Source organism: Drosophila hydei, unplaced genomic scaffold (assembly GCF_003285905.1).
Source record: "Drosophila hydei strain 15085-1641.00,03,60 unplaced genomic scaffold, DhydRS2 tig00000060-arrow-pilon, whole genome shotgun sequence".
Classification (NCBI taxonomy): Eukaryota; Metazoa; Arthropoda; class Insecta; order Diptera; family Drosophilidae; genus Drosophila; species Drosophila hydei.
The window spans coordinates 8664099-8690059 of record NW_022045656.1 but is presented as its reverse complement, the minus strand read 5'-3'; the positions used below and the strand labels follow the sequence as shown (position 1 = coordinate 8690059).

General features: G+C 35.7%; 11 protein-coding genes across 12 annotated transcripts; 9 read left to right on the top strand and 2 right to left on the bottom strand.

The window, feature by feature from the left end:
• Positions 1 to 1244: 1244 nt before the first annotated feature.
• Positions 1245 to 3572, bottom strand: LOC111602561 (fas apoptotic inhibitory molecule 1). Its single transcript, XM_030226182.1, has 4 exons — positions 3435 to 3572; positions 3271 to 3336; positions 1829 to 2128; positions 1245 to 1755 (listed from the first exon to the last, which is right to left on the bottom strand). Exons 1-4 carry the CDS (start codon positions 3570 to 3572, stop codon positions 1564 to 1566), a joined length of 696 nt encoding a protein of 231 aa, XP_030082042.1. The 3' UTR covers positions 1245 to 1563.
• A 3755-nt stretch (positions 3573 to 7327) lies between these two features.
• On the top strand, positions 7328 to 8031 carry LOC111602569. The gene is made up of 2 exons (XM_023319725.2): positions 7328 to 7452; positions 7515 to 8031. The coding sequence occupies exons 1-2, from the start codon at positions 7416 to 7418 to the stop codon at positions 8024 to 8026; spliced, it is 549 nt and encodes a 182-aa protein (XP_023175493.2). The 5' UTR covers positions 7328 to 7415; the 3' UTR covers positions 8027 to 8031.
• Positions 8032 to 8674: 643 nt separating this feature from the next.
• Positions 8675 to 9469, top strand: LOC111602575. Its single transcript, XM_023319730.2, has 2 exons — positions 8675 to 8868; positions 8925 to 9469. Exons 1-2 carry the CDS (start codon positions 8811 to 8813, stop codon positions 9467 to 9469), a joined length of 603 nt encoding a protein of 200 aa, XP_023175498.2. The 5' UTR covers positions 8675 to 8810.
• Positions 9470 to 9799: 330 nt separating this feature from the next.
• On the top strand, positions 9800 to 10609 carry LOC111602556. Its single transcript, XM_030226185.1, has 2 exons — positions 9800 to 9994; positions 10064 to 10609. The coding sequence occupies exons 1-2, from the start codon at positions 9961 to 9963 to the stop codon at positions 10603 to 10605; spliced, it is 576 nt and encodes a 191-aa protein (XP_030082045.1). The 5' UTR covers positions 9800 to 9960; the 3' UTR covers positions 10606 to 10609.
• Positions 10610 to 10905: 296 nt separating this feature from the next.
• LOC111602558 lies at positions 10906 to 13016 on the top strand. Of its 2 annotated transcripts, none has more exons than XM_030226180.1 (2): positions 10906 to 10951; positions 12317 to 13016. In XM_030226180.1, exons 1-2 carry the CDS (start codon positions 10915 to 10917, stop codon positions 12859 to 12861), a joined length of 582 nt encoding a protein of 193 aa, XP_030082040.1. In that variant the 5' UTR covers positions 10906 to 10914; the 3' UTR covers positions 12862 to 13016. The 2 variants fall into 2 exon arrangements, with proteins under 2 accessions (XP_030082040.1, XP_023175482.2); XM_023319714.2 differs by lacking the exon at positions 10906 to 10951 and adding an exon at positions 12013 to 12255.
• Positions 13017 to 13192: 176 nt separating this feature from the next.
• On the top strand, positions 13193 to 13888 carry LOC111602581. The gene is made up of 2 exons (XM_023319737.2): positions 13193 to 13286; positions 13347 to 13888. The coding sequence occupies exons 1-2, from the start codon at positions 13277 to 13279 to the stop codon at positions 13886 to 13888; spliced, it is 552 nt and encodes a 183-aa protein (XP_023175505.2). The 5' UTR covers positions 13193 to 13276.
• Positions 13889 to 14283: 395 nt separating this feature from the next.
• LOC111602567 lies at positions 14284 to 15113 on the top strand. The gene is made up of 2 exons (XM_023319723.2): positions 14284 to 14444; positions 14508 to 15113. Exons 1-2 carry the CDS (start codon positions 14411 to 14413, stop codon positions 15044 to 15046), a joined length of 573 nt encoding a protein of 190 aa, XP_023175491.1. The 5' UTR covers positions 14284 to 14410; the 3' UTR covers positions 15047 to 15113.
• A 327-nt stretch (positions 15114 to 15440) lies between these two features.
• LOC111602565 lies at positions 15441 to 16312 on the top strand. The gene is made up of 2 exons (XM_023319721.2): positions 15441 to 15688; positions 15749 to 16312. Exons 1-2 carry the CDS (start codon positions 15631 to 15633, stop codon positions 16282 to 16284), a joined length of 594 nt encoding a protein of 197 aa, XP_023175489.2. The 5' UTR covers positions 15441 to 15630; the 3' UTR covers positions 16285 to 16312.
• A 1531-nt stretch (positions 16313 to 17843) lies between these two features.
• On the top strand, positions 17844 to 18676 carry LOC111602570. The gene is made up of 2 exons (XM_023319726.2): positions 17844 to 17979; positions 18052 to 18676. The coding sequence occupies exons 1-2, from the start codon at positions 17946 to 17948 to the stop codon at positions 18594 to 18596; spliced, it is 579 nt and encodes a 192-aa protein (XP_023175494.2). The 5' UTR covers positions 17844 to 17945; the 3' UTR covers positions 18597 to 18676.
• Positions 18677 to 19722: 1046 nt separating this feature from the next.
• On the top strand, positions 19723 to 20374 carry LOC115483811. Its single transcript, XM_030226149.1, has 2 exons — positions 19723 to 19772; positions 19833 to 20374. The coding sequence occupies exons 1-2, from the start codon at positions 19763 to 19765 to the stop codon at positions 20372 to 20374; spliced, it is 552 nt and encodes a 183-aa protein (XP_030082009.1). The 5' UTR covers positions 19723 to 19762.
• A 1053-nt stretch (positions 20375 to 21427) lies between these two features.
• LOC111602580 (protein lap1) lies at positions 21428 to 25288 on the bottom strand. The gene is made up of 6 exons (XM_023319736.2): positions 24953 to 25288; positions 24617 to 24864; positions 24416 to 24551; positions 24062 to 24351; positions 22109 to 24004; positions 21428 to 22045 (listed from the first exon to the last, which is right to left on the bottom strand). The coding sequence occupies exons 2-6, from the start codon at positions 24770 to 24772 to the stop codon at positions 21869 to 21871; spliced, it is 2655 nt and encodes an 884-aa protein (XP_023175504.2). The 5' UTR covers positions 24773 to 24864; positions 24953 to 25288; the 3' UTR covers positions 21428 to 21868.
• Positions 25289 to 25961: the final 673 nt, after the last annotated feature.

Here is a 25961-nt window from a genome sequence, read left to right as displayed (position 1 = left end):
TAAAAGCAACAGCAACAAATTGATAATGATACGTGTGTGTGTAAGCAGGAAGTGCATCAAAGTCTAGACCTAATCGAACTGGCAAAATTATCAAAAGCAAAAAAATTAATTATCAAAATTTGATGACAGGAACAAATGTTGAATCGCTCTAAAACAAAAAATAAATATAAATATATATATATAAATATATTTCTAAGCAAAGGATAATTTATGTATTTTCTGTATTATGATAAAAATTTACACAAATCGTCATCGTCATCGTTTACTGGCAATATTTCTTTCTATTTTTGTTAAGTATTAGAAACTTTACGTTTTCAACCCACACATTCCACATTGTACTTACTATACAAAAATTATTGTTGTTAAATTATTGTAAACTACATATAAGTATGAGATTTTCAGCAAGCAATAAAACAATTATTTTATATCCAACTCCCAATTTATTGCTCGTTGTGCAACAAATCAAAATTGAATTATTTTCCCAGCACGCGCATTTTGTGTGCTCCCTAGAAAATTGTTCCGATTTCTGGCACTGCGTGAGTTTTAAACATATTAATACAAATATATGCATATTCATATATATTTAAATAAAATTGTAAATTATGTTTTTATAACCCCTAAATGAGTAGACATATTGCGAGCAAGCAAAAACGAAACAGAATTAAATTAGTAATTAAACAAGATATCATTGTGTTGCTTTAACTGAAATGAAAATTTAAACGAATTGTGTTTTTAATTATCTACAAAATATTTGAAATGAATCGTATATGATACATAAAAAAAGCAAAAAAAAAATGTTGAATTGTTAATGTATTCAAAGTGACAACACACTAAGCAATTTAAAACTATTAAACACAAATACAAAAATTCCAACAGCATATTTTGATTAAACAGAAGTAATAGCAAGCAATCAATTAACATAGTAAATCATTTATATACATACATACATACGTACATACCCAAAAAGGAAAGTCAAAACACACTGAACAAATTTAGTATGCACATATTTTAATTGTAAAAACAAGACGTAGAGACAGCATAAGAATGGAAAAAATTGAAAATGGTTTTTAATCTAAAAAGGGAATTTTCCAAAAAGTTTTCCAAAACTTAAAATTAACTGTAGACGGCAAAACTTTTCTAGACAACTATATTTATACAACATTATGTTAATTCTTTTGATTATTTTGTTTAAATATATATATATATATTTTTTTTTTTGACTTTAGTAATATTTGTATGTCTTTTGCCACAAGCTGTTTTTTGATACATTTATTCATCTCTTTTGTATTTTGTGTTTTCTATACTAAATGCACTTTGAGTACTTTGAATGCTAGCGAAATGTCAAATGAAATTGAGAACGTAAACCATTTGCGTTACAATTATGCATATAAGCAAACGAATAAATTATTGTGTAAGTAAAACTTTAAACACTTTCAAGTTAATTATGGGATGGTGGGGGCTCCAATCATATGAATTAGCCTGAGGTATGCCTTGTACCCCTTAATCAAATGGGAGCGTGAATGCAAATGCAAATTGTGATCCCTTTTGTCTGTAGCTGGGACTTCAATTAGTTTGCAGTATGGAGACGGGTTCCTGCATGATTTGCTGTATCTTTGCTTCCGGCACGGGTACCCCGTTAACGAGCAGTGTGTGAACGATGCCGTCGTGTTTGTTGCCACTGGAGCGTGCCTGTAATACAAATGGTGTGTCCTGCAGCACGAAGCTCGTGTCGGTGCCGCCCTGCACAAAGACGGCCTGGAAAACGGCAAAGGGGGGAACCATGATTGATAGGCAGCCTCGTTTTTCGGTCCACATCCGGTTCACTTACCGCCTCCTCGCGCAACTCGTCGTTCACATACAAGCTGAGCGTGTCCAGCTTGAGCATAATGCGGTATTCCTGCGACGCATCCGTTGACCCAGCCTGCTCGTTGCCACAGGTGCACAGCCAAAGCCGATACTGACGCGTCAGCTCCTCGGTGTACTGGGCATGCGGTTTGCCGTCTATGTAAAGCGAATACTCGTACTTGAAGCCTGGCGCAGGATCGACGCGTATAATGCAGCGCGCCTGATCGATATCAAACGTGTCCTCGCCCACCAGCTTGAACATCCAGTCGCGACGCAGCACTTCCTGCAAGAGTCAAGAGTTTGAGAATGTGAAACTTTTTCAAGCAGACTAATAGGGCTTCATGTATGTAATTTGATTCAGATTTGATAAAGCTTAAGTAAAGAAGTAGTTGCAAAAAGACAAGAGTGAAATAGAAAGTTTACTTCGGTAGTGCTCGACTAGAAAATACCCTGCTGGCAGTAAAGAAATGTCGATGATTATCATGTATTGCTTTATAAAATAAAAGTAAAATATTCATTTTTATGAAAATCAAATGTTAAGCCTTATGAAAAAAAATTAAACTGATTGCAAAAAAAATTTTAATAAATTAAAACTTTTTTTCATTTTCATCTCATGATAGATTGATCAGCTTATATTCATAATCTAAGGCAAATCTGATTTATGCTGCATTTGCACATGGCAAATTTATAACTTTATTAACAAATATTTTTTCAGCATAAAATTTTATATTTTTAAAATGTTTTTGGAAAGCTGGAAAGCTTTAGTTTATCAATATTTAACTCGTTTCAGAATCGAGTTAGCCTGAAAGCAGCTAAGCAGTTTTTATTTACTGCGGAGTAATTATAAGAGCAATGAAGAACTAAAAACATAATTCAGAATATTTTTTTAATAGTAACTGAAATTTTATAATTTATTTTCAATATTTATAAATTTTATGGTAAATTATGAATTTATTGAATTGTGAAATTATTGAGAGGAATTATTTCTAGGGCATCATTTTTGGACCTCAGTTGACATTTTTATATATTTATAAGCAATTCCTATTCTTTCACTCTGCTGATTTGCACTATCAAAACAAATAAGAGTCAGCTTTAGATACTTCAGTTGAATGCATATATATTAAGATATTTTTCTGTATTCTAAACATATCTAGCTCACAGTGAACTTTTCCTTGAACTTTGACATATTGCAATCAATTTTCATTAAACCACGCGAGTAACTATTATAATAATGACTGTTAAGTATCATGTGAGATTGCCTAATAGTTACAGAAACATTTGTCCAACAAATTATATAGAAGTGTACTTCAGCCATTTTCCATAAGTGCATAATTTTAAACATGCATGGCGATTTGTTTTTCCATGGCTGCTTGACTAATTGCCGTGTTATTTGGGCCAGGCTTGGCGAGTGCATTCACCACTTACCCGACCGTTGACCCAGATCATGCGGCGTCCACTTGTGGTGCCGTGTTCCAGTTCAATGCGGTACATCTGTGCGCAGACATGGACGACGGACGAAGGAAAGTTAATTAAATGTTAATCAACATAAGGAGGGGAATAGCATTTGTCTAGTTGAAAGTGATTCGAACCTTGCCATTGATGGGCGCACACCATTGGGCGACAATGTTGTCTTTGTTGTAGCGCTGTGCCTCGGGCACATGATCCAGACTCATGATGGGCACCGTTGACAGATTTTCCATGCGCAGCGTTGGCGACAGAAACGACATGGCCGGGCAACTAAAAATCGATTTCACTTAATATTATTTTAGTTAATGCATTCAAAATGCAAGCGAATTACACAATGCAACAGCGTCGCCGATAATTTCAACTCACAAGCCAAACGAATAATAGCCTTCGTTAACAGTCGATATAGTTATGGCTTATTAACAGCTCTGCACTTAGCCCCGCTAGTTAGGCTACGTTTTATTCAGCGCTGAGGCGGCGGCAGGCAGGCAACGCGAACCGTTAGCATTCAGCGCCAATGGCACACTAAACAACACACAATAATGGCAAAGGAACTGAAGAAAATTTGTATAGTTGTTGTTGGCGCCGGGTCTGGTCGGTTTCTGGTCGAGTTGCGTTGTCGATGGCTCTTTCTGTTGTGGCTAGAAAAAGTGCACAGCCAAAGCCAAAGCCAGCGCCAAAGCCAACGCCAAAGCCGGAGCCACAGTCAGAGTAGGGCTGAGCGCCGCATGGCGCCAAAACAGAGTTGATTTGTTTCACTTTGAGTGTGCGTGTGCCAGTGTGTTCATGTGTGGGGTTAAGCCCCACTTCTGTTCCACATGTGTGTGTGTGCGTGGGTGTGCGTGGGTGTGCTGGTGTGTTGGTCGTGTGTTAACATTTGCACACATGTCGCCGACGTCGTCGACGTTGAGCATAAAAATAAACTTTACTTTTTGAGCAGACCCCAAGCGCCGCCAACTATGCAATTGCTATAGCCAGAGCTAAGTGGGTAGCTTAACTATTTAATGCGCTTGCCATGTGTTTGCTGTTCAAGCAATAATCGTCCAGCAGCTTTAGTGCTCAACAAAATATTGCCAGCCATCAATCAATTGAAAGCATCATTACAAAAGAAAAGCAAAAAGACTAAACTATATAATTAAGTGATTTCGATGACATATTAAAATACCCTGTAAACAGGCTTATGAGTGGGTTTGGCAGGTCTTTACCTAGATGATATACCTGCAGCATTAATAAGCTTATTTATAGTATATAACTCACTTTTTATATAAAAGTATTTATGCAGCATTTCTTGGAGGAATTTTATAGCTTAATCCTAGGAGGGCTTTATGCTTGCTTTAATTACAGTTCTCTTAGCTACAAAGTTCAGTAAGTCTGCTGGAACTGCTGTGCCTTAAAGTCAGTTAGGGTATTTGAGAGCTGTGCATACTCCGTGTTTGCTCACTCGCTTTGGTCTGCTCGTAACACATTGCAATTGAATAGAGCCGAGAGCCTCTAGTGCCCAGAGCCTTGCCTCCAATTGAGCGTAAGACAACACTTTTTGGCTGCTCATATCAATTGGCTGCGCCCCCCCCCTCTCTCTCTCTCTCTCTCCTTCTCTTTCTCTGCGCCCTTTGCCAACAGCTTTCTACATATAAATGTGACAATTATATTGCCCGCGTTGGGGTGGCATAAATTTGGAGGCATTCAACAAACGCCCAATACCCACTCTTCCTCCCTCCCCCTCTCTCCTTCTCCTTTTTTCGTCACTGCTGGCTGAGGGGCGTAGCAAATTTGTCGCATTTTGTTTTGCTGTCATGTTTATGGCGTAATATTTTGCGGCCGTAAATACACGCCAAAAATGCTAATGACCGACTCCAAGGGCAGGGGGCGGGCCCATTGGCAGCTAGAGCTGGTTAGACGCATGGACAGATAGTGTGACAGTTTGCGTTAGTTTTGTATTTCAATTCGCCAAATATACCAAAAAAAAAAACAAGTATTGATAAATGTATTTGGCACACAGCGGAGCTGCAGGCACATCATATGTCAAATTTGGGCCTTGGCGATTATTCTTAGCACTTCGATTGTGTCTGTATCTGTGTGCGTTTACAACAGAGAACAAAATGAAAATAACAAGAAAAAAAGAGAGGGAAAAACAGAAGGAGAAAAGCTGGCATTTTCCACACGCGAAGGTCAATGGAAAAGCGCCTTTTCAAACCGCTTACAGTCGATGTGTGTACTTTTACAGTAGTTATTGTTGTTACCGCCAAAACGGCAATATCAGCAACAATAACAACAACAACAACAACAACAACAGCAACAACAATTACAACAATTACAACAACAATCACAACAATAAGAGATAACGAAGCGAGACATGACAAGGACAAGGCCCCCAACTGGCAGCTGGTACGAACTTAAAGCTCTGTGTGTGTGTGTGTGTGTGGGCGTGAGTGCATGTGTGTGTGTGAATGCTTGAATATGTCTTAGTGTAATTACGGTACATATAGATTTTGGCAAGCTAATCAAAATAGTGAATCAAGGGAAGACTCCATTAAGTTTTTAAACAAGTCATCAAATTTTCATGTTTCTATGAATTGAATGAAAATGGAATTTACTTAAGGCTGAGACATGTTGGCTATAAGTCTGGATTAAAGGCAAATATATACTGGGGCCACTGCTAACGGAAATCTTATTCTCTCAGTCTCTCACAGTCGGCCGAATTCTAGAAACTTAAATCTGCTTGAGCCAAGTGAAAACTTGAGTGCAAATAAACTCTCCATAAGTCAGGAATTAAAGACAAACAAGGACAGTGTATACTGCCTAAGTTCTTCTTTATCTCTTATGTAAGTTACCTAATAATCTTCATAATCATTTCAATCCAGGGTCGTTATGGCAAAGTGAGTTGAAAATAGTTTAAAATTGTATTTTACCAAAGGATTTATATATAAAAAAATGTTTCTATATAAATTATCGATATTTATAAACCTTTAGTATCTAGCAATTAATAGTATAATGAAATAGCCAAATATTTAGCGAGCAGCTGTGCTCAAAACGAACGAGTATAGCAGCTTGACAAAAACACCTGTACCCCATAGGGCACAGCATTAGATTTAAGTTATTTTTCGTGGCGTGGCTCTTTGTAACACAATCCCTAATGATAGAGTCCTTAGCATTTTCCAAAATGAAATTCTTATTGGATTCCCATTTAATTCTCATTGGAATTTACGAAATATTGGCTTTTTTATTTTCTTTCTTAAAAATAAAGTAAAAAGCATTGAGGATCAATAAATTTAACACGGATACTAATACTAATACTAATAATTTAAATCAATTTTTTAGATATCAGATAAGCTGTTTTTTGCCTTTTAAAAAAATGTTTATACTTTATATACTCTTTTGTCATATTTAAAATATTTATATATTTACATTTACATTTACATATAATAATAAAATTCTAGAAAATAATCGTAGTTCAGTCTTGACTTCAATTATCTGAAGTAATAATTCCGTGTTTGATCGATGTCCACAATGCTGCCAGCTGTAGCGTCCCTTCTCGTATAGCTCGCGACAGGCTATTAAAATGCACTCTGATACATAAGAACTTTAGCATAGTCGCTATAATGTGTTCTGCTACAAACAGAAAGCTTTCATATGAGCTTTAAATATTGTTTTTTGATATAAGATGCATTCGATTTCGTGCTGCTCCTAAAGCTTTTGCCAATCACGCTTGTAATAGAATAAATAATACATAAAATTGTATTAAATTGTAAGTTTTTTGAAATTACAGAAATGATTTTCCAATTGGATTTCGTATGGAGTGCAAAAGAATTTTTAAGATTGTTATAAATCTACTTAAGGAAGAAAACGAGAATGTGCAGAGATGTACAGGAGAAGTGGCTAATTGCGCGCGCTTCGTAAAAGCTTAAGGGAACAGCTGTTAGATGTAAACAAAATTGAAAACAATGCACCAAACTTTTGAAGAGCTTTTCACACATTTATTATGAAATTAATGCAATTTCGTAGTGCGAGTTATATTTAAGCTCTTCAATAGTAACCTCTGGTCAGTCAGTCAGTTGTGTCGCTTCTATAGCTTTCATATTGTAAACAGAATTAAGCGAAAGGTGAACATGAACAAAAATGAGACAGAAATTTATGAGAAGTCAGGTATTAAAGGCATTTCAATATAACAAACAAATATATCTGATTGTTGTGATACTCACTTCCAGACGAAGTCAAAATAACATCAACGACAAAAGTCTTATTAATCGGAGATGACGAATGGACAAGTGAGCAGTCTGTTGGGAACTGTAACATAAACACTTCTGAAGAGAACTTAAGAAAGCATTTATGTCAGCTCTTAACTGGCAGCCGAACATGCATGGACGTTGTCGAAGATTGGAGTAAAGTGGATAGATTTGCAGCAGCGAGCATTAAGGAAGGCAATCAACCCAGGCGGTATCATTTCTATATTGTGCATGGCAACAATTACAAGCCAGGTGAGATTATTTCGGGGCCAGTATTTGATGGAAAGGCAATTATGAAGACAGTCAAATATCGACTAAAAGAAGAAAATTGGATATCGGAAAATGTCATTGAAACTCCTCTCAAAACAAAGATTGATGGTAAAGACTATTGCAGTTTCGATCAATACATTCAACAAGTGGTTTCAGAAGCACTCGAAACAGAATCACCAAAAATCTTTAGGTTCCTGCAATATTTACATAGAAATTATAAATAAATACTCTAACATATCCTGTACATATATATATTTATTTATTTATAATTTGTAAACTGTTTTTCTATTTAATATTTTCTTAATGTATAATACATAATATATAATATAATATAAATGTCTAATGCTTCTATTTCCATTTTTATTATTGTTTCAAATTGGTTAAGCGGGTCAGCTAATATTATGTGCTATGAGAATTAATTTTGAAATATTAATTATATACTTAACTGAATTATTGGTGTATAAGTAGTATTAAAATAATATGCGTGTTATACATACGTGCTTGCGTATTAGACGTAAACAAGCTTGAAAGCTTTACTATTTATGACGATAAGCATTTGACAGTCACAAAATTCGCTTACATGTCACAGTCATCGATCGACAGAGGGTTGCTAACTTTGTGGCATGCTTACATGAAACAAGCAATGATTCCGGTTATATATATAAAAACACAGTGTTGGCGCTGCTGTAGAGCTTCTGCATAGAATGTAAGAAATTGAATTTTTATATATTGGGGTAACTTAAAGCTTGCTCACTGTACAAATAAGCTATTAATTAAAGTATTATTCAAGCTTACTTTCTGACGTCACAGGTTGTTTTAGCATTCAACAGTGCAACCTTTTTAATAACCTCTATCAAAGCTTAGGTCGAGCTTTCAGCGTATTTATTGTGAAATGTTTACATTTCATTCATTTAGTGTATTTATGCCGCCGAAAGAGAGATATTTTGGCATAATCAAAGTGAATTTCAACCGAACTGTGAGTCAAGTGGTATTTATCAAACCAAAACAATGACAGAAACTAAAACAGAATCAGTTTTAGATAACAATAGTAAAGAAGCAGGCGCAAGTGAGTTATAATTTCTTTATTTGTATTGTGTTATATTGAAGTAAAATTACTTACAGCTGTGGCTTTCTTAACATCAGATGTCAAAGTATTGTCTATCGAAAATCAGATGGAATACTTCGACACAAAAAAACCTACAATCAAATTTGACAAACAAATCTTTATGGAGGACAGCAGAAAGCATTTTGGCCAACTGCTAATGGGAAATCGAGCGCCCTTTATGCCCAAAGAACGCTTTATGACGGATTTGTTTGATATGAATACAATTGAGAAAGATAATCAACCCAGACAATATCAATTTGATTGTTATCCCTGTGCTTCCCCGGGTAGTTCCATGGATAGTACATTTGGCCAGACATTTTACGCTAAGGCAGTAATGCACGAATTGAGAAAGAGACTGAAAAACCACAAATGGGTTTCAAATAATGTATTGGAATACCCAAAGAACATCATTGGTCGTTCATACTACCGCTATGAAGAAGACTACTACGTTCAGAATATCGTCCATGACATCCTCCAGGAACAGAAACTAAAAGTTTTTCAGTTTTTGCTTTATTTACACAGAGAATATGTAAACGAAAGACCAAATTCTAAGAAATCTTAAACCTTTTATTTATTATTTAATATATTTATAATATTATTATTAAATTGATGACTCTGAATTCTAAGACCTTTTTCAGGATTGAAAATAATTTACATTTTCAAGAAGCAATTCTAACTTAGAGAGATAGATTAATTACAAATGGGAATGGAAACAAATATTTATAGATGAAACGAAATACTCAGAGCATGAAAAGCGTGAAAAAATCTTAGCATTTGAAATGTAGAAACGATTGTTTCAGGTTTTCATATTAAGAATATTATATATAACAAGAATAAATACAATCTGATAGATTTAATTTATACATGAAAGCATGCAGCTTTATCTAGCTGAAACAGAAAGCTTTCTTAGATAGCTTTTGCCAGAGTTGTATAATTGCTAATGTTTAATATTTTGTTGTTTGCAGTGTAGATATAGCTTCATCCAAGACTGATGAGAAAAACAGCCAAGTCGATCATTGCCAGTACAGGAATAATAAATTTACCGAAATAATTATGAGTACTGACAAGGAGACAGAAACTGACACAGGTAAGTTAGACTTCACGTATTGTAAGACAGGACGAAATTAATCAAAGTTTTTCTATTACCTATGTAAAGCTGTGGCTACACCAACGTCAACTGCAAAGGTTTTGACCATTGGAGAACCGAAGGAAGTTTTCAAATATAAAAGCCCTGCACCGAAATTAAACGCGATAAATTTGTATAGCTACTGCGCAAATCACTTCCGTTTAGTTCTATTGGGAAGTCCAACGCCCATCGAAGGTGCCGATGGTCTGTGTCCAATCGAATGGTTTGGCATGGAAACCATCAGCAAACAGAATCAGCCCACTTGCTATCAGTTTCACTGCTTCCCATCACAGAAAACAAAGCCTAAGCATGTTAATATTTATTACTTTTACCAGACAATTAATGCAAATGCAATTTTGCGCGATGTTAGGCTGTTTCTGAAGGATGAACATTGGAGATCCAAGAATGTTTTAATGGGGCCACTCAAGGGAAAACTAAATCCTTCTGACGGTAGACCGGAGCAAAGTTATATTGAAAGAGCTATTTCCAAAGCCTTCGATATTGAAAGGGCGAAGGTATTTCCGTACATGATTTACTTACACAGAGAATATGTACAAAATAAAAATAACTAAGTTAACGACAGCTCTGCCACTGGAGTTTACTTATTTGCTGGTTTTCTCTCTCTCTCTCTCTCTCTGTTATGGATACATATGCTGAAATGCGCGCGAACCAGAAAAGCTTAAGCGAACAGCTGTTAGATGTAAACAAGTCATTTGAACACAATACAGCCAACTTTGAGAGAGCTTTTCACATATTTATGAAATGAAAACAATTTCGTAGTGCGAGTTATAATTAAGCTCTTGAGTAGTAAGCTTTTTTGCCAGTCACAAATTTTGTTATTGCGTTTCAGTCCGCCAGTCAGCTGGGTCGTGTCCTCAAGCATGGAAAAAAATGAAACAGAAATTAATGAAAAATCAGGTAGTAAAAGCATTTCAATATAACAAACAAATAGATATGATTGTTGTGATATTCATTTCCAGACGTAGCCAAAATAACGTCCACGACAAAAGTCTTATTAATTGGAGATGACGAATGGCCGAGCGACGAGTCTGTTGGGAACTGTAGCATAACAATTTCTGAAGAGAAATTAAGAAATCATTTCTGCCAGCTCTTAACTGGGAGCCGAACATTCATCGACGTTGTCGAAGATTGGAGTAAAGTGGATCGATTTGGAGTTTCTAGCATTAAGAAAGATAATCAACCCAGGCGGTATTATTTCTATGTTGTGCATGGCAATATTTACAAACCGGGTGATATATTTTCTGGGCCTGCATTCGATGGAAAGGCAATTATGAATACAGTCAAGAATCGACTAAAAGAGGAAAATTGGATATCACAAAATGTGATTGAAACGCCTCTCAAAACCAAATTTGATCGTAGTTTATATTACAGCTCCGATCAATTCATTCAACAAGTTGTTTCAGATGCGCTCAACTCAGAGGAACCAAGAATCTTTAAATTTCTGCAATACTTACATAGAAATAGACATAAATAAATACTATATATTATGTTGTGTAAGCACATGATCCCAACAATTAAATTAGATAGCATATCAAACTAAACTGGGATTCATGTCAAACAATCGAAATATAAACACAGTGCTGGCGCTGGTAGACTTTTTGTATATATATATATATATATATATATATATATATATATATTATATATATTATATTTTGACTGCAAGTAATTTAGTTCAAATTAAGCTATTGACTTTAATACTAATTACTTTAATAAACTATTTGTCTTTGTAAATTGTAATTCAGCATTTTTTGAGTAAGTGAAAAAGTTGTTTACAGGGCCTTAACTCTGATCTTAGATTGCTAATGGCTCTATTATGGGATTAAAAGATCTGTTGTTGGACGCAACTTAAAACTTGCTAATTTTATTAATAAGCCAATCTTGAGATTATCAAATTTATGTTGAGAAATAAATACTATTATTTGAAGTAATATTCAGCTTACATTTTGGCTTCACAGGTTGTTTCAGCATTCCATAACGCATCTCTATCAAAGCTTTTATGGAGCTTTCAGCTAGTTTGTTGTGAAATGTTTACATTTCGTTTATTCAATGTATTTATGCCGCCAAAAGAGAGATATTTTGGCATTATCAAAGCGAATTTCAACCGAATAGTGAGTCAAGTGGGATTTACCAAACCAAAAAAATGACAGAAACTGACACAGAATCAATTTTGGATAACAATAATAAGAAAACAGAAGGAAGTGAGTTACAAATTAGGATTTTGTATTTTGTCATAAATTAAATTTGTTAAATTACTTTCAGCTGTGGCCGTGTTGACGTCAGAAGTCAAAGTCTTGTCGATCGGAAAACGGAGAGAATACTTTAAGCCCAAGAGGCATGTAATCAAATTTGATAAACAAATCTTTCTGGATGACTGCAAGAAGCATTATGGTTTACTCCTAATGGGAAATCGAACGCGTTATGTACCCAATAATAATTTTCTGATGGATTTATTTAAAATGGAGACTATTGAGAAAGATAATCAACCCAGACGATATCACTTTGATTGTCATCCCTGTGTGTGTCCGGGTAGTTCTATGAGCCAAGGCATATTTGGCCAAACACTGTACGCCAGCGCAGTAATGCACGAACTGAAAAAGCGACTAAAGAACAAAAAGTGGATATCGAAGAATGTATTGGAGTTGCCAAAGAAAGAGAATGCTATTCGTTCCAAATATTATTATGGTGACGACTACTACGTTCAGAATATAGTTATTGATATAATCCAAGAACAGAAAATTAAAGCTTTTCAGTTTTTGTTTAATTTACACAAGGAATACGTAAAGGAAAGGCAAGAGTCTAAGTGATTTTTAGAACTGTAAAATAAATAATAAATTGTTAGATATAAGCTAGGCTTAATATATAAAAAAGTTTTATTAAATAGATTAAAGTGAGGAGGAATTTTAAGAACTATTGCTGAGCTGGAAAATACTTACATTACGAGTTTTATTTATGAGCAGCGCCGAACACATTATATATAAATAATATAAGGATATAGCAATATATATAATATATATAGACACATTGATAGTAAATAATGTAGTGCATTCTTCGAATAACTTTGCCCAAAGCTTTTATTATGAAATACTTTGTTTAGCCTTTCAGGCAACATATAAAAGCAATGGACGAGTGCGGGCTGTTATCAATCTCTGTGTGCACTTTGAAGAAACAGTCTGAAACAAAAAACAAGAATAAATAACTTTGGCTAACGTTAGAGAAGAAATGGAAACAAGTAAGAAAAAACTTATATTTCTTAAAATGGAATGTTAGCTAACATCCAATATGCTTACAGCAATGGACTCTGCGATATTAGCAATAGGCGATAAAACGGAACAGTCAGAGCATGAAAAGCCTGAAAAATCATTAAATATAAGGAATTTTAATGTCGAGTTTAAAAATTATTTCAGTCTACTACTAATGGGAAACCCAACGCCCGCAGACGTTGGCAATGTTGAGTATCCAATTGAATGGTTTGGAATGGAAACCATTTGCAGGATTAATGAGCCCACTCGATATCAATTTCACTGTTTGGGCCCACAGAAAACTAAGCCACAGAATGTGAATTCCTTTCACTTCTTCATGACAATCAATGCCAAGTTTTTAATGCGTGAAGTAAGAAAACTCCTTAGGAACGAACGTTGGCTATCAAAGTATGTGGTAATTGGACCACTCAAAGGCCCATTAGACACTACGCGCTATGATCCCGAGGAAACTTATATGCGTAATGCCGTTTATACGGTAATTAATGCCGAATGGCTGAGAGAAAAGGATATCATATTTCCCTATTTGTTCTATTTACACAGCGAACATGTTAAACGTAATTTAAGACGCTAAGCACAGATTGTTTTTAACTGTGGGATATAAGAATTACTTCATTATTTTTTTTTTTTTTAGATTTTAGAGCCAAGTTATTAACCTTTACTTTACTAATGCATTTCAGAAAGCTTTCCTCGAGCTACATATGTTAAGAAAGAAATATTTGTTGTTTATATAGTAAAGCTTAGTTACTGTCATACAACCAGAAAATCAGCTGTGCCACACTTGATATTTTTTGGACATCTGGAAAAAGTAAATAATCAGCATTTCAAATATACAAACAAATGTTTCAGATTATCATAATAAATATATATATAAGCTGATCGATTTAATTTATTCATGAAAGCATTCAGCTTTATCTAGCTGAAACAGAAAGCTTTCTCAGATAGCTTTTGCCAAAGTTGTGTAATTACAAATGTGTAGTATTTTGTTGTCTGCAGTGTATATATAGCGTCATCGAAGACTGTTATCAATAACAAACTTAAAGGCAGTCATTCCGATCATTTTCAATACAAGAATAATAAAATTACCGAATTAATTATGAATAATGAAAATAAGACAGAAACCGACACAAGTAAGTTAGCTTTCATGGCAAGAGCAGCAAAATAAATATAGCTTCAACTTTTTACATGAAAAGCTTTGGCTAGACTGACGTCAACTACACAGGTATTGACCATTGGAGATCCGAAGGAACGCAACAAGCCTAAGCATGTTGACACCGAGAAGAATTTCGGTGTGGACTGCACAAATTATTTAAGTTTAGTTTTAATGGGAAATCCAACGCCCGTGGACGATGTCAGCGGGTCGTGTCCAATTGAATGGTTTGGAATGGTAACATTCGCCAACAAGAATGAGCCCACTCGCTATCAATTCTACTGTTACGCCGCGCAGAAAACAAAGCCCAATCACAGCAATATCAATTACTTCTACCAGACAATTAATGCAAATGCCATTTTGCGCGATGTGAGGCTGTTTCTGAAGGAGGAGACGTGGAAAAACAAGAATGCTATACTGGGGCCACTCAAGGGAAAAGTATATCCTCACGCCTATAGGCCTGAGGAATATTATATTTTAGGAGCTGTTAGTAAGGCCTTGAAAATTCAAAATGCAAAGGTATACCCGTACATGATGTTCTTGCACAGAGAACATGTACAAAATGAGCAGAACCGTCAGTAATTAATAGCTTTAGATGTAACACAAACCTGCTGAAATATAACTGTAAACTGTAAATATAAATATGAATATGTATTACTTTGTAAACCTAAATAAGCTTTATTAAATAATAAAAATATATATATATATATATATATATATGTATATGTATATTTGGAAAGCAACAAATTTGAAATTGTATCGAGTAAGCTATAATATATATAGAGAATTTGTTAAAAATGAGATTAAACTAGAAATGAAAAAAAGAAAATAATTGGACATAGCCCCATTTAAAGTCCTGTCTATCTGCTCTTTAACGGCTTAAAACTAAATAAGACAAAATTCTTAATAATGCTTAGAGATATCTAATATAATATTCAAACTTCCATTGTGACGTCACAGGCTGGGATTGTTTCGCTGTTTCGTTTCGTCAATTCATTTTGCAACCTTCGTAAAAAGCTTTTATTAAGCTTTCAGCTAGTTTGTTGTGAAATGCTTGTATTTCATTCATTCAGTGTATTTATGCTGGCGAGAGAGAGATATTCTGTCATATTCAAAACGCATTTCAAGCGAATAGTGAGTCAAGTGTGATTTACCAAACCAAAACAATGACAGAAACCGAAACAGAATCAGCTGTGGATAGCAATAATGAAAAAGCCGAAGCAAGTGAGTTACAATTTCAATTTTTATATTGTGCTATTTTAAAGTAAAATGATTTATTTTCAGCTGTGGCTTTGTTGACATCAGAGGTGAAAGTATTGTCCATCGGAAACCGGAGAGAATACTTCAGGTCAAGAAAACCTACAATCAAATTTGACAAACAAATCTTTATGGAGGACTGCAGGAAGCATTTGGGTCAACTGCTAATGGGAAATCGAGAGCCCTTTATGCCCAAAGAACGCTTTATGATGGATTTGTTTAAAATGAAGACTGTTGAGGAAGATAAACAACCCAGGCGATATCACTTTGATTGCCTCCCCTATGCCTGTCCTGGTAGCTCCATGAAGTATAGCATATTTGGCCACACACTGTACGCCAGTGCAGTAATGCACGAACTGAAAAAGCGACTGAAGAACAACAAGTGGATATCAAAGAATGTGTTGGAATACCCAAGAATAATCATTGGCCGCTCATACTATTGCAATGAAGACGAGTACCACGTTCAGAATATAGTTCATGACATCCTCAGTGACCAAACCTTTAGAGTTTTTAAATTTTTGTTTTATTTACACAGAGAATATGTCAACGAAAGGCAAAATTAAAAAAAGCTTAATATAATTTATACTTCTGTGAAGGCATTTTTTTAAATTAATTTTTAATGATAATTTTAAGAACCGTAAAATAAACTGTTTATAATATTTTTAATTTTTTTACATTCAGTATTATAAATTATTCGTTATTCATTACATTTCTAACGAAAAAGTCGAACTGAATTATGAGAATCACAGAGAAGGAATAACTTTTTTGATGTTAGACAATATTATGTATGGTATGTACTAATACACAGGTAAGTCTCTTCTACCAGTTAAAACACGATAAGAACGAGTCGTCAATAATTTAACAAAGCTTTTATTGAGCTTTGAAGTCTTTTATTATGAAATTGTTTATTTAGCGTTAAAAGCAGTGAATAAGGGCAACTGAAACGATAGAAAATAGTTAGTCAACTCTGATCTTTAAAAGCCAGACAATGAAAGAAACTGAAACTGAATCAACTGTGAATAACCATAATAAAAAAGTAGAAGAAAGTAAGTTTTAATTTATGTTTTTTCTTTGCCATATTAAAGCTAAATTCTTTTCAGCTGTGACTTCATTAACGTCAGAGGTCAAGGTATTGTCCATCGCAAATCAGAGAGAATACTTTAAGCCAAAGAAAGCTCTAATCGAATTTGATGAAAAAACATTTTTCGATGACTGCAAGAAGCATTTTGGTCTACTCCTAATAGGAACACGAACGCCAGCATTTGAGGCGAATACTAATTTTATGATGGACATATTTGACATGAAAACAATTGATAAAGATAATCAGCCCAGACGATATTACTTTGATTGCCAGCACTGTGTCTCTCCGGCCAGTTTAATGTATGGCATATTTGGCCAGACACTGTATGCCAAGGCCATAATGCACGAGTTGAAGGTGCGACTGAAAAGCAACAAGTGGATATCAAAGAATATATTGGAAATTCCACAAAAGCAAAACGTTGGTCGTCTATACTATTGCTATGAAGAGGACTACTACGTTCAGAGAGTAGTTCATGATATAATCCAAGAACAAAAAATTAAAGTTTTCCAGTTTTTATTTTATTTACACAAACAATATCTAAACGAAAGGCAAACATAGTCGACATCATAGGCGGCATTATAGATTGGAATATGATGGATATATTTGTAGCGACTAGTTAAGAGCGAAAGTTATTTTTATTCAGGCGTTATGTGTGAGAGGTAACTGAAATATGAAATATGAATGTTAAGGAAATTTTGAAATACGTGAGAAATAGACTGGAAAACTGGATATCAGAGAATGTCATAGAAACTACATTTAGAGCATTGTGAAGTCTTTTTAGATGAAAATCTTAAAAAATATTGTAAGAAAATATTTCAAGAAATAATAATAGCTATAATAATTTACAAATAAATATAAAATTTGTTAGATTATTATAATTAAAATATTTTAATATTTTATTTTATAAATTTTATAATATAAGAATATACACTAAGACAACATGAAAGAAGGCAGCTTTATCTAGCTGAAACAAACAGCTTTCTGTAAAAGCTTTTGACTGTGTTGTGAAATTGCTAATAGTTAGTATTTGACTGCCTGCAGTGTGTATATATAGCGTCTTCGAAGGCAGATGTAAACAACAAAGCAAAGGACGGTCATCTCCAGTATTTTCACCGCAAGAATAATAAAATTGCCAAAATAATTATGAATAACGAAATTGAGACAGAAACTGACGCAAGTAAGTTAGATACAAGCTGTGTCAAACAACACAATCAAAACAAATAACACTTCAATTATTACCTATATAAAGCTCTAGCCAAATTGACGTCAACATCAAAGGTATTGACCATTGGAGATCCGAAGGTAGTCTTAAGTCCCACAGGCCCTGAGAAAGTTAATCACTTGAGGAAATTCAAGGCGGACTGCACAAACTATTTGAGTTTAGTTCTAATGGGAAATCCAACGCCTATCGACGATGTCAGCGGCTTCTGTCCAATTGAATGGTTTGGTATGGAAACCATCACCAAGCCGAATCAGCCCACCCGCTATCAATTCTACTGTTTCGCCGCACAGAGAACACAGCCTAAACATAATCATATAAAATACTTCTACCAGACAATTAATGCAAATGCCATTTTGCGCGACGTTAGGCAATTTCTGAGAAAGGAACGTTGGATATCCAAGTATGTTTTAATGGGACCACTGAAAGCAGAAATAGAACTTAATGCCTATAGTCCTGAGGAAAATCATGTTTTAACAGTTATCTCTAAAGCCTTCGATATTGAAAGAGCGAAGGTGTTCCCTTACTTGATGTACTTTCACAGAGAACGTGTACAAAATAAGCTGAATCGATAGTAAATTCATATATATAGATTTATTAATTATTTACATTTATAAAAAAAAAAATAGAACACATACGCAATGAGTTTTTTTATTGTTGGTGTTTCTGGTACTCTGGAGGGCTTTATACATATAAATGAGACCGTCTAAGTTAAGTCTATATTGAAACTAAAAAATACGAATATTAAAAATTTGTTGGAATAAAATTTAAGCTGATATTGTGACGTCATCCGCAGTTATTCATTTCAATGTGCAACCTTGTTAAAAAGCTTTCATTGAGCTTTTAGTAATTTGCTGTGGAAAGTAAGTTACAATTTGAGTTTTATTATTAAAGTTATATTAAAGTTATTCTATTTTTAGCTGTGACTTCATTTACGTCAGAAGTCAAGGTATTTTCTATCGGAAATCAGAGTGAATACCTTAAGCCAAAGAAACCTGTAATCACATTTGATAAACAAATCTTTTTGGACGACTGCAGACAGCATTTTGGACTACTCTTTATGGGAAGTCGAACGCCCATTGTACAGAATATTCCACGATGAATGTAGTTGACGAGATCCTTGGAGAGCAAAAAAACAAAGTGGTTCAGTTTCTGATTTATTTACACAAAGAATATATAATCAAAAGGTGAAATTATAAGAGATTTTTAGACCTTTTATACCACATTATATTATAGTTTTTTATTTAAATTAATTAGTAAAGATATATTTAAGAATTGTAAAATAAATTACTATATAATGCTTAAGGTATTTTCCATTCTTCTTCGTTAGATATATTGTATATAAAATTATTGTAAAATAAATTTATATGAATCAGAACTCCAAGAAGTTTTTTGTGCTTGAATTTATGAGAATCGCAAAGAAGGTCCAATGAATAACTACTTTGATAGTAGATCACTTTATGGTATGCATGCATAATCATATAGAGCATGTACAGTATATAATACATAATGTATATCGATATATAGGGATAAGAACACCTATTCACAGTACATCATAAGTATGTAAGTCTGTTTAGTGTTTAACACCTATAACAAAGTCTTTTCAATAACGTTTCTCGAAGCTTTTGTTGAGCTTTAAAAACTTGTATTATGAAATCGTTTGTTTGGCGTCAAAAGTAGCGTATAAATACAACAGCAGCCAGAGAACAAGTGAAATACTTTGACTAACGTCAGAGCGGAAATGGGTACAAGTGAGAACTAAATCATATTTTATAAAATATTATATTAACTAATACCCAACATATTTACAGCAATGGACTGTAGGATATTAGCTATAGGCGATAAAACGGAACACTCAGAACATGAAAAGCCTGAAATATTATTAAATATTAGGAATTTTAATGCCGACTTCATAAATTATCTAAATGTACTCTTTAAGGAAACTCGAATGCCCAAAGACGTTGTCAATGGTGAATATGCCATTGAATGGTTTGGAATGGAAACTATTAAGCGGATAGATCAACCCACTCGATATCAGTTTTACTGTTTTCCCTCACAGAAAACACAGCCTAAGCATGTTAATCCATTTTACTTCTACCAAACAATTAATGCAAATGCCTTGATGCGTGATGTAAGAATATTTTTAAAGGAGGAACATTGGCTATCAAAGTATGTAGTGATTGGACTGCTTAAGGGCAAATTAGATGGTTGGGGCTATAATCCCGAGGAAAATTATATTCGAAATGCGATTCATATGGCATTCAACGCCGAAAGGCTGAGAGAAAAGCAGGACATATTTCCCTATCTGCTCTATTTACATAGGCAACATGTGAAAAATAATTTAAAAGGTTAAGAATTGAGTATTCCTTATATATATATCTGGAAGTCAGTGCTTAGAGCATACTGAATTCTTTCGATCTTTATTTTTAATTTCATACTTTTATTTCCAACAGTTTTCTGTGATATAAAAAAAACGCAGATAAGTTAAAGTGAAAATGTCTTGTTTTTATTTTATTATTAAATGTTTGTTTTTTTTTTAATTGTTTTCTGGGTGATTTGTTGTAGCGCGTATAAATAAAATATTTTTTTTTGTAACGTGCGTCCTAATACTACCTAATTTTTGTATGTGTGTGTATTTATGTATTATAAAGATATAGAAATTTTCAACTTTCGCATAATTTGATATTGATATCTGCTAAATAATAATACTGTTCACAACGCCAATTTGTTCAAGAATTTAACAATTTTACATAGAAAAATGATCGGTACAGACAATAAATATAGAATACATATATTTATATTTTTATATATCTATAGAATTTATATTGCTGCTTCATAACAACTAACATAAACAGCTAATATCTTTGTTTAACTTTATTCTAAGCACATAATCATTTCAATTTGGAACAAATTTAAACAACGCTGGGCGTAAAATAGGCGCTAATTGTAAATATATATACTATACATATATATATGTATGTACGTATGTATGTGTGGTTGTAAATGCTGTCTATATGGTACTCGTAATTGTATGTACGTATTATCAACGCTAATTGCACTATTTATTATATTATCTGTATGTTTGCTATGAGTTACACTGGCGGTCAAAATAGAGGCCATCTTTTAGATAAATACTAAACATAAAGCGACCGTTTGTTTTCTATATGTATGTTATATTAATTCGTTAACTGAAGTCTGCCAACATAATATAAACGATAAGAATTTGATACAAATAAATATGTTTAATGTTTTCAAGAAATATACATATATTAAACGAAAAGAAAAAATATATTGCTTCACTTTGAATACCAATTGAGTACTATTTCACTTTGAAACTTCACACGAAAACCTAATTATTTCTTAATTAATACTTAATCTACAAAGTTTAATACAGCTATTACGATCAAGTAACATGTTTGAAAACAGTTTCGGAGGCGAGAAAGTGAAATACAATTAACTTACAGTTCGAATACTTAAAATATACCACTTTTTCGCACATGATCATAAGTGAAAGAAAATACAATACAAATACAATTTTTTAAGAACTCATAAGTGAGAGAGACACATACATCGCGTTTTACTGCGTATCTTAAATGGCATTTGAAATTGTATCTAACTAAATGAAATGCATCAAGTGGAAGCTGGTTATGTTATTTCGTCTGCGACACTAATTATTATAAGTTTAAGGCGCCAGTGCAAAGGACGTTTATGGCTTGGAAATGCATTTGTTAATAATTATGGTTCGCTAAATTATTTTAGCGTATTTCATATTGCTTTAGAAAAATGCGCAAAAGTCTTCGGTCTCGGTATATAGAGGCGTGGGGGGAGTGGGGCATGGAAGGGGCGGTCACTTGCGTGACAGCATTATGTTAATAACTGTGCCGCAATTATGCAGGACACGTTTGGCATCGCTCAGATTGGCATTGGTCAGGTCATAGCCGTCGATCTCCAGCAGTTTATCGTTTATGCTCAGCAGCCGCGCAGCGCTTGAATTTGGCGTTATAGCGCTAACAAAGATACCCACCTGAAAGGCAAGAGAATAGTGTTAGATTTAAGCTCAGAGCAATATACAAAATCAAATATTCACCTGATTAATCAGTTCGGCAACGTCGAAGCCAATGCTGTGCTCCCATTTAAGAGTCACTTGCTTAACAGTCGGATTCTTGTGTACACCAAATATCCAGGTTGACTTTTTACCTCTGGACGTGTTGTTGGTGGCCGTGGAGTTTATTGAGTGCTGCGATAACGTATCATCCATTTCTTGCAGCTGCTGTTCATCAACGTCCTGCTGTTCTTCCTGCGTCTGCAGTTCCAGCTGCTCAATGTTAATATTGTTTTGGTAGTCCAGCTCTTCAGATTGCGCACCAATTGCCGTCGTCTTGAAGTTGCTATTCAGTGCATCTTGGTAGCTCTGGTTGCTCTGCTCGTAGAGCGGTTGTGTTGGCGACATTTGTTGTTGTTGTTGCTGCTGTTGCTGTTGTTGCTGTTGCTGCTGTTGTTGATGTTTGCGCTGTCGCATTGACTCGTAGAGCGTGAGATCTTCAGGCGTCTTCTTTGTATACACCCGCGCTATATGATAAGGCGGCGGTTCCATGCGTGGTGGAGGCGCCGCCGGTGGTTGTTGCAGCGGCTGCAGCTCATAGTTCTCCTCTGTGCCATTCGACAAATGCGTCGTTGGCAGCGGCAAAGTGTTTGCATCTACATAGAGCTGTTGGTAGTGCGCATCGTAGTTAACCAGCGGCATACCATAATATTCTTGTGGAGTCTGTTGCTGCGCTGGTTGGTAGACACCATAAATGTGGGCCGCCTCGGGCGCAACACCATATATTGCACTTGCTGTGTGGTCCACAGCGTCCTGATTGCTATCACAGTGTGGCATGGCCACTTGGCCATTGGGCACCACGACACGCGCTTCGCGCACCTCACTAGATGCTGACGCCGCCGCCGCGTTCGCCGCCTGCGCCTGTCTCATATATTTGGCCATTTGACGAAGCTCCTTGGGGTATGGCGTGGGTGAACGCATCAGACGCACCGAGCTGCCAGCAGGCAACTGTTCCGGAGTGGGCGGAGCCGTTACATAGCTGGCGGGGTAGCTGGGCGCGGGTTGTGGTGCACTGCTGGTGTTCGCATTGGTATTGCTATTGGTGCTGCCCGCACTTAAGATTGTCGCCTCTTCGGCGAAACAGATACGTCGTGATGGGCTCGACGGCTGCTGTGGATGTTGCTGATGATTCGCGTAGACAAATTCATACTGATCCTGGACTTGCTGCTGCTGTTGAGCCTGCATTTTAAAGGTCACCTGTGGCAACATAAAACACGTGAGCTGCGTTTTGCTGCTCGCATCCAAATACTGAAGTGGCACCAACGGCTGTGACTGATTGTCGCTAAGCCACAAAGACGTGAGATTAACAAGACTGAGCATAGAAACAGGCAGCGCATTGATGTAGTTATTAACTACATTTAGCACCTTTAACTTAGCCAAATGGCCGATATTTTGGGGCAACGCAGATAACTGATTGTTGGCCACGCTTAAAACACTCAGTTGATTGCAACTGCAGAGCTCGTCAGGCAGCTGGCGCAGCTGATTGTCATCGGCGAAGAGGAACCGCAGCTTGGTCAGCGAACCAATAGTGCTGGGTAGACGCATCAGTTTATTGTGGCTTAGCACCAGTTCCTCCAGTTGCTCCAGATAGCTTATGCTATCGGGCAGTTCACTGAGGCCGTTCGACTCACATTTAAAGGTGACTAGCGACTTAAGCATACCCACGCTAAAGGGAAAAGCTTCCAGATTATTGGAGCACACAGACAGTACTTCAACATTACGCCAGTTGCTCAGTTCGTTTGGAAGTGTATCCAACAAATTACCATTAGCTTCAAAGTGCTGTAGATCTCGCAATTTGCCAATATTGGGAGCAACACGACGAATTTGATTAAAATCAATCCATAGCTCGCGCAGTGACTTTAGTTCTCCAACGACCTCTGGCTTTGATAAAAACAAAATAAGGCTTCCATGCATTTGAATGGATTATATTATACTTACCAGTTCGGTGAACTCATTGCCGCCAATATCAAGTCGCTGCAGACTAACCAAACGGACCATTGACTTGGGCAAAGTGATGAGATTGTTGAGCCGCACTTCCAAAATTCGCAAGTTGACGAGACGTCCGAAATTGGCGGGCAAGAACTCCAGGTATGTTTCATTTAACAGCAGCTCTTGCAGCGATATCAGCGATGTTATCGCATCCGGCAGACGCTGGAGGCTGTTGCAGCTGAGATCCAAGTGGGTCAGGTGTTTGCACGCCTTTATCTCTTCCGGCACATTTACAATAACTGCAAAGGAAATCGTGTGAGAAGATAGATCTTTAAATACTCATATTTTGTCATAGTAACTAACGATTGCGATTCAGATCCAAATGCTGCAATTGACGCAGTGAACCAATTGCCTGCGGTATGCTCTCCAAATTGTTGCTGTTCACTTGAAGGACTCGTAGTCCTTGGCAGTAAAACAGCTGTGGTGGTAATGTTTGCAGCTGAAATGATGATTCAAATGTATATCAAGGATATAATTAATATTCATTTTATTTGTGTTACTCACCCGCGCATTGCTCAGGTGCAGTTCCTCGAGGGTACGTTCGTGTTGCCACACCTCGGGAAAGGCATCCTGGAGTGGTGTGTTGCTATAGTCCAGCTTGTCGATGACCTCTTCACGTTTGAATTTGAAACAAGGGAAGCATTTGGACAGCAGCGGCATTTTACCGTTTCGTGTGTTTTTTATGTTTTATTGCTCTACGTTCGATATTAAGGCACGGCCGTTGTTATTGTTGTTGTAACAATTATTGCGGGCTACAAATAGACGTACACAAGCCAGACCCACACACATCAAATTATATATATAGAAATAAATATGCGGTAAGCCAGTCGCATAACTTACCTATGAATCATCGCTGCTTCTGCTGCTGCAGCAGCACAAAGGCAGCGGCCGCATTGAACGCTGCTCCGTTATAATTCATTGGCATTTTGCTGGGCTTGTTATTGTTTCAATACTAGCGCACATATACAACACACACGCATACATATATATGTATATATATATATACATACGCACAAGCACAAACAATAAGCAGGCTACTTGTGCTCGGAGCCGATTGCTTAGGCAGCCGGCACCTTGCAAGCCTTAACGGTTGCTAAGTTACGCTATTTACGCGTCCTGCCTGTATTTTCTGTTTATTTACGCACTTGATTTCGATTTTCTTTAATGTTTTTCGCTTTGAAGAAGACAAGTTGCGAGTTGGCAACAGCCACAGTGCACAGGAATGCACAGCAACAAAAGTATCGATAGATGTGATTATGGCAATCGATATATAATTGGACAAAGTGCGCGCTATTGTGCAAGTTCTTTAAAGGTTACATTTTATTTTTAAAGTTCATTAAGTAACTAGATATTGTAATTAACTTATGAACAATGTACAAACAAATTAAAAACTTTAAATAATTATAGGAACATACTTCATTTATTTGCTTAAACTGTATTTACATTTGCCGCCACCAGTGTTGGTAAGTAGGTCGAGTGATGCAGGAACTCGTTTTTTCTCCACCAGATGTCGCCAGCACGAACTGTTGATATTTAAATTTTGAAAAGAAAAACAATAATAAAAACTTTAGTGCAGTGGCTGTTGCTAATTGAATAGTATTTACAAGTAAATATTTGCTTTTTACTTCCTGACTGCGTAATATTTTGTGCATATTGTTAATCGCAAGTGTCAACAAAAACTCTACAAATAAAGGAAGTGCAAATTGAGCGTTTCAAGCTCGATTGCAAACACAGTGCAAGTTTTCGAGCAAGCCGACAATTAAAAAAATAAAAATAGAAAATAAAACCCGAAACTCGAAACACAATTTAAAGACTTTGACCCTCCCTCTAAGCGCGCGCAGTGCGAAAA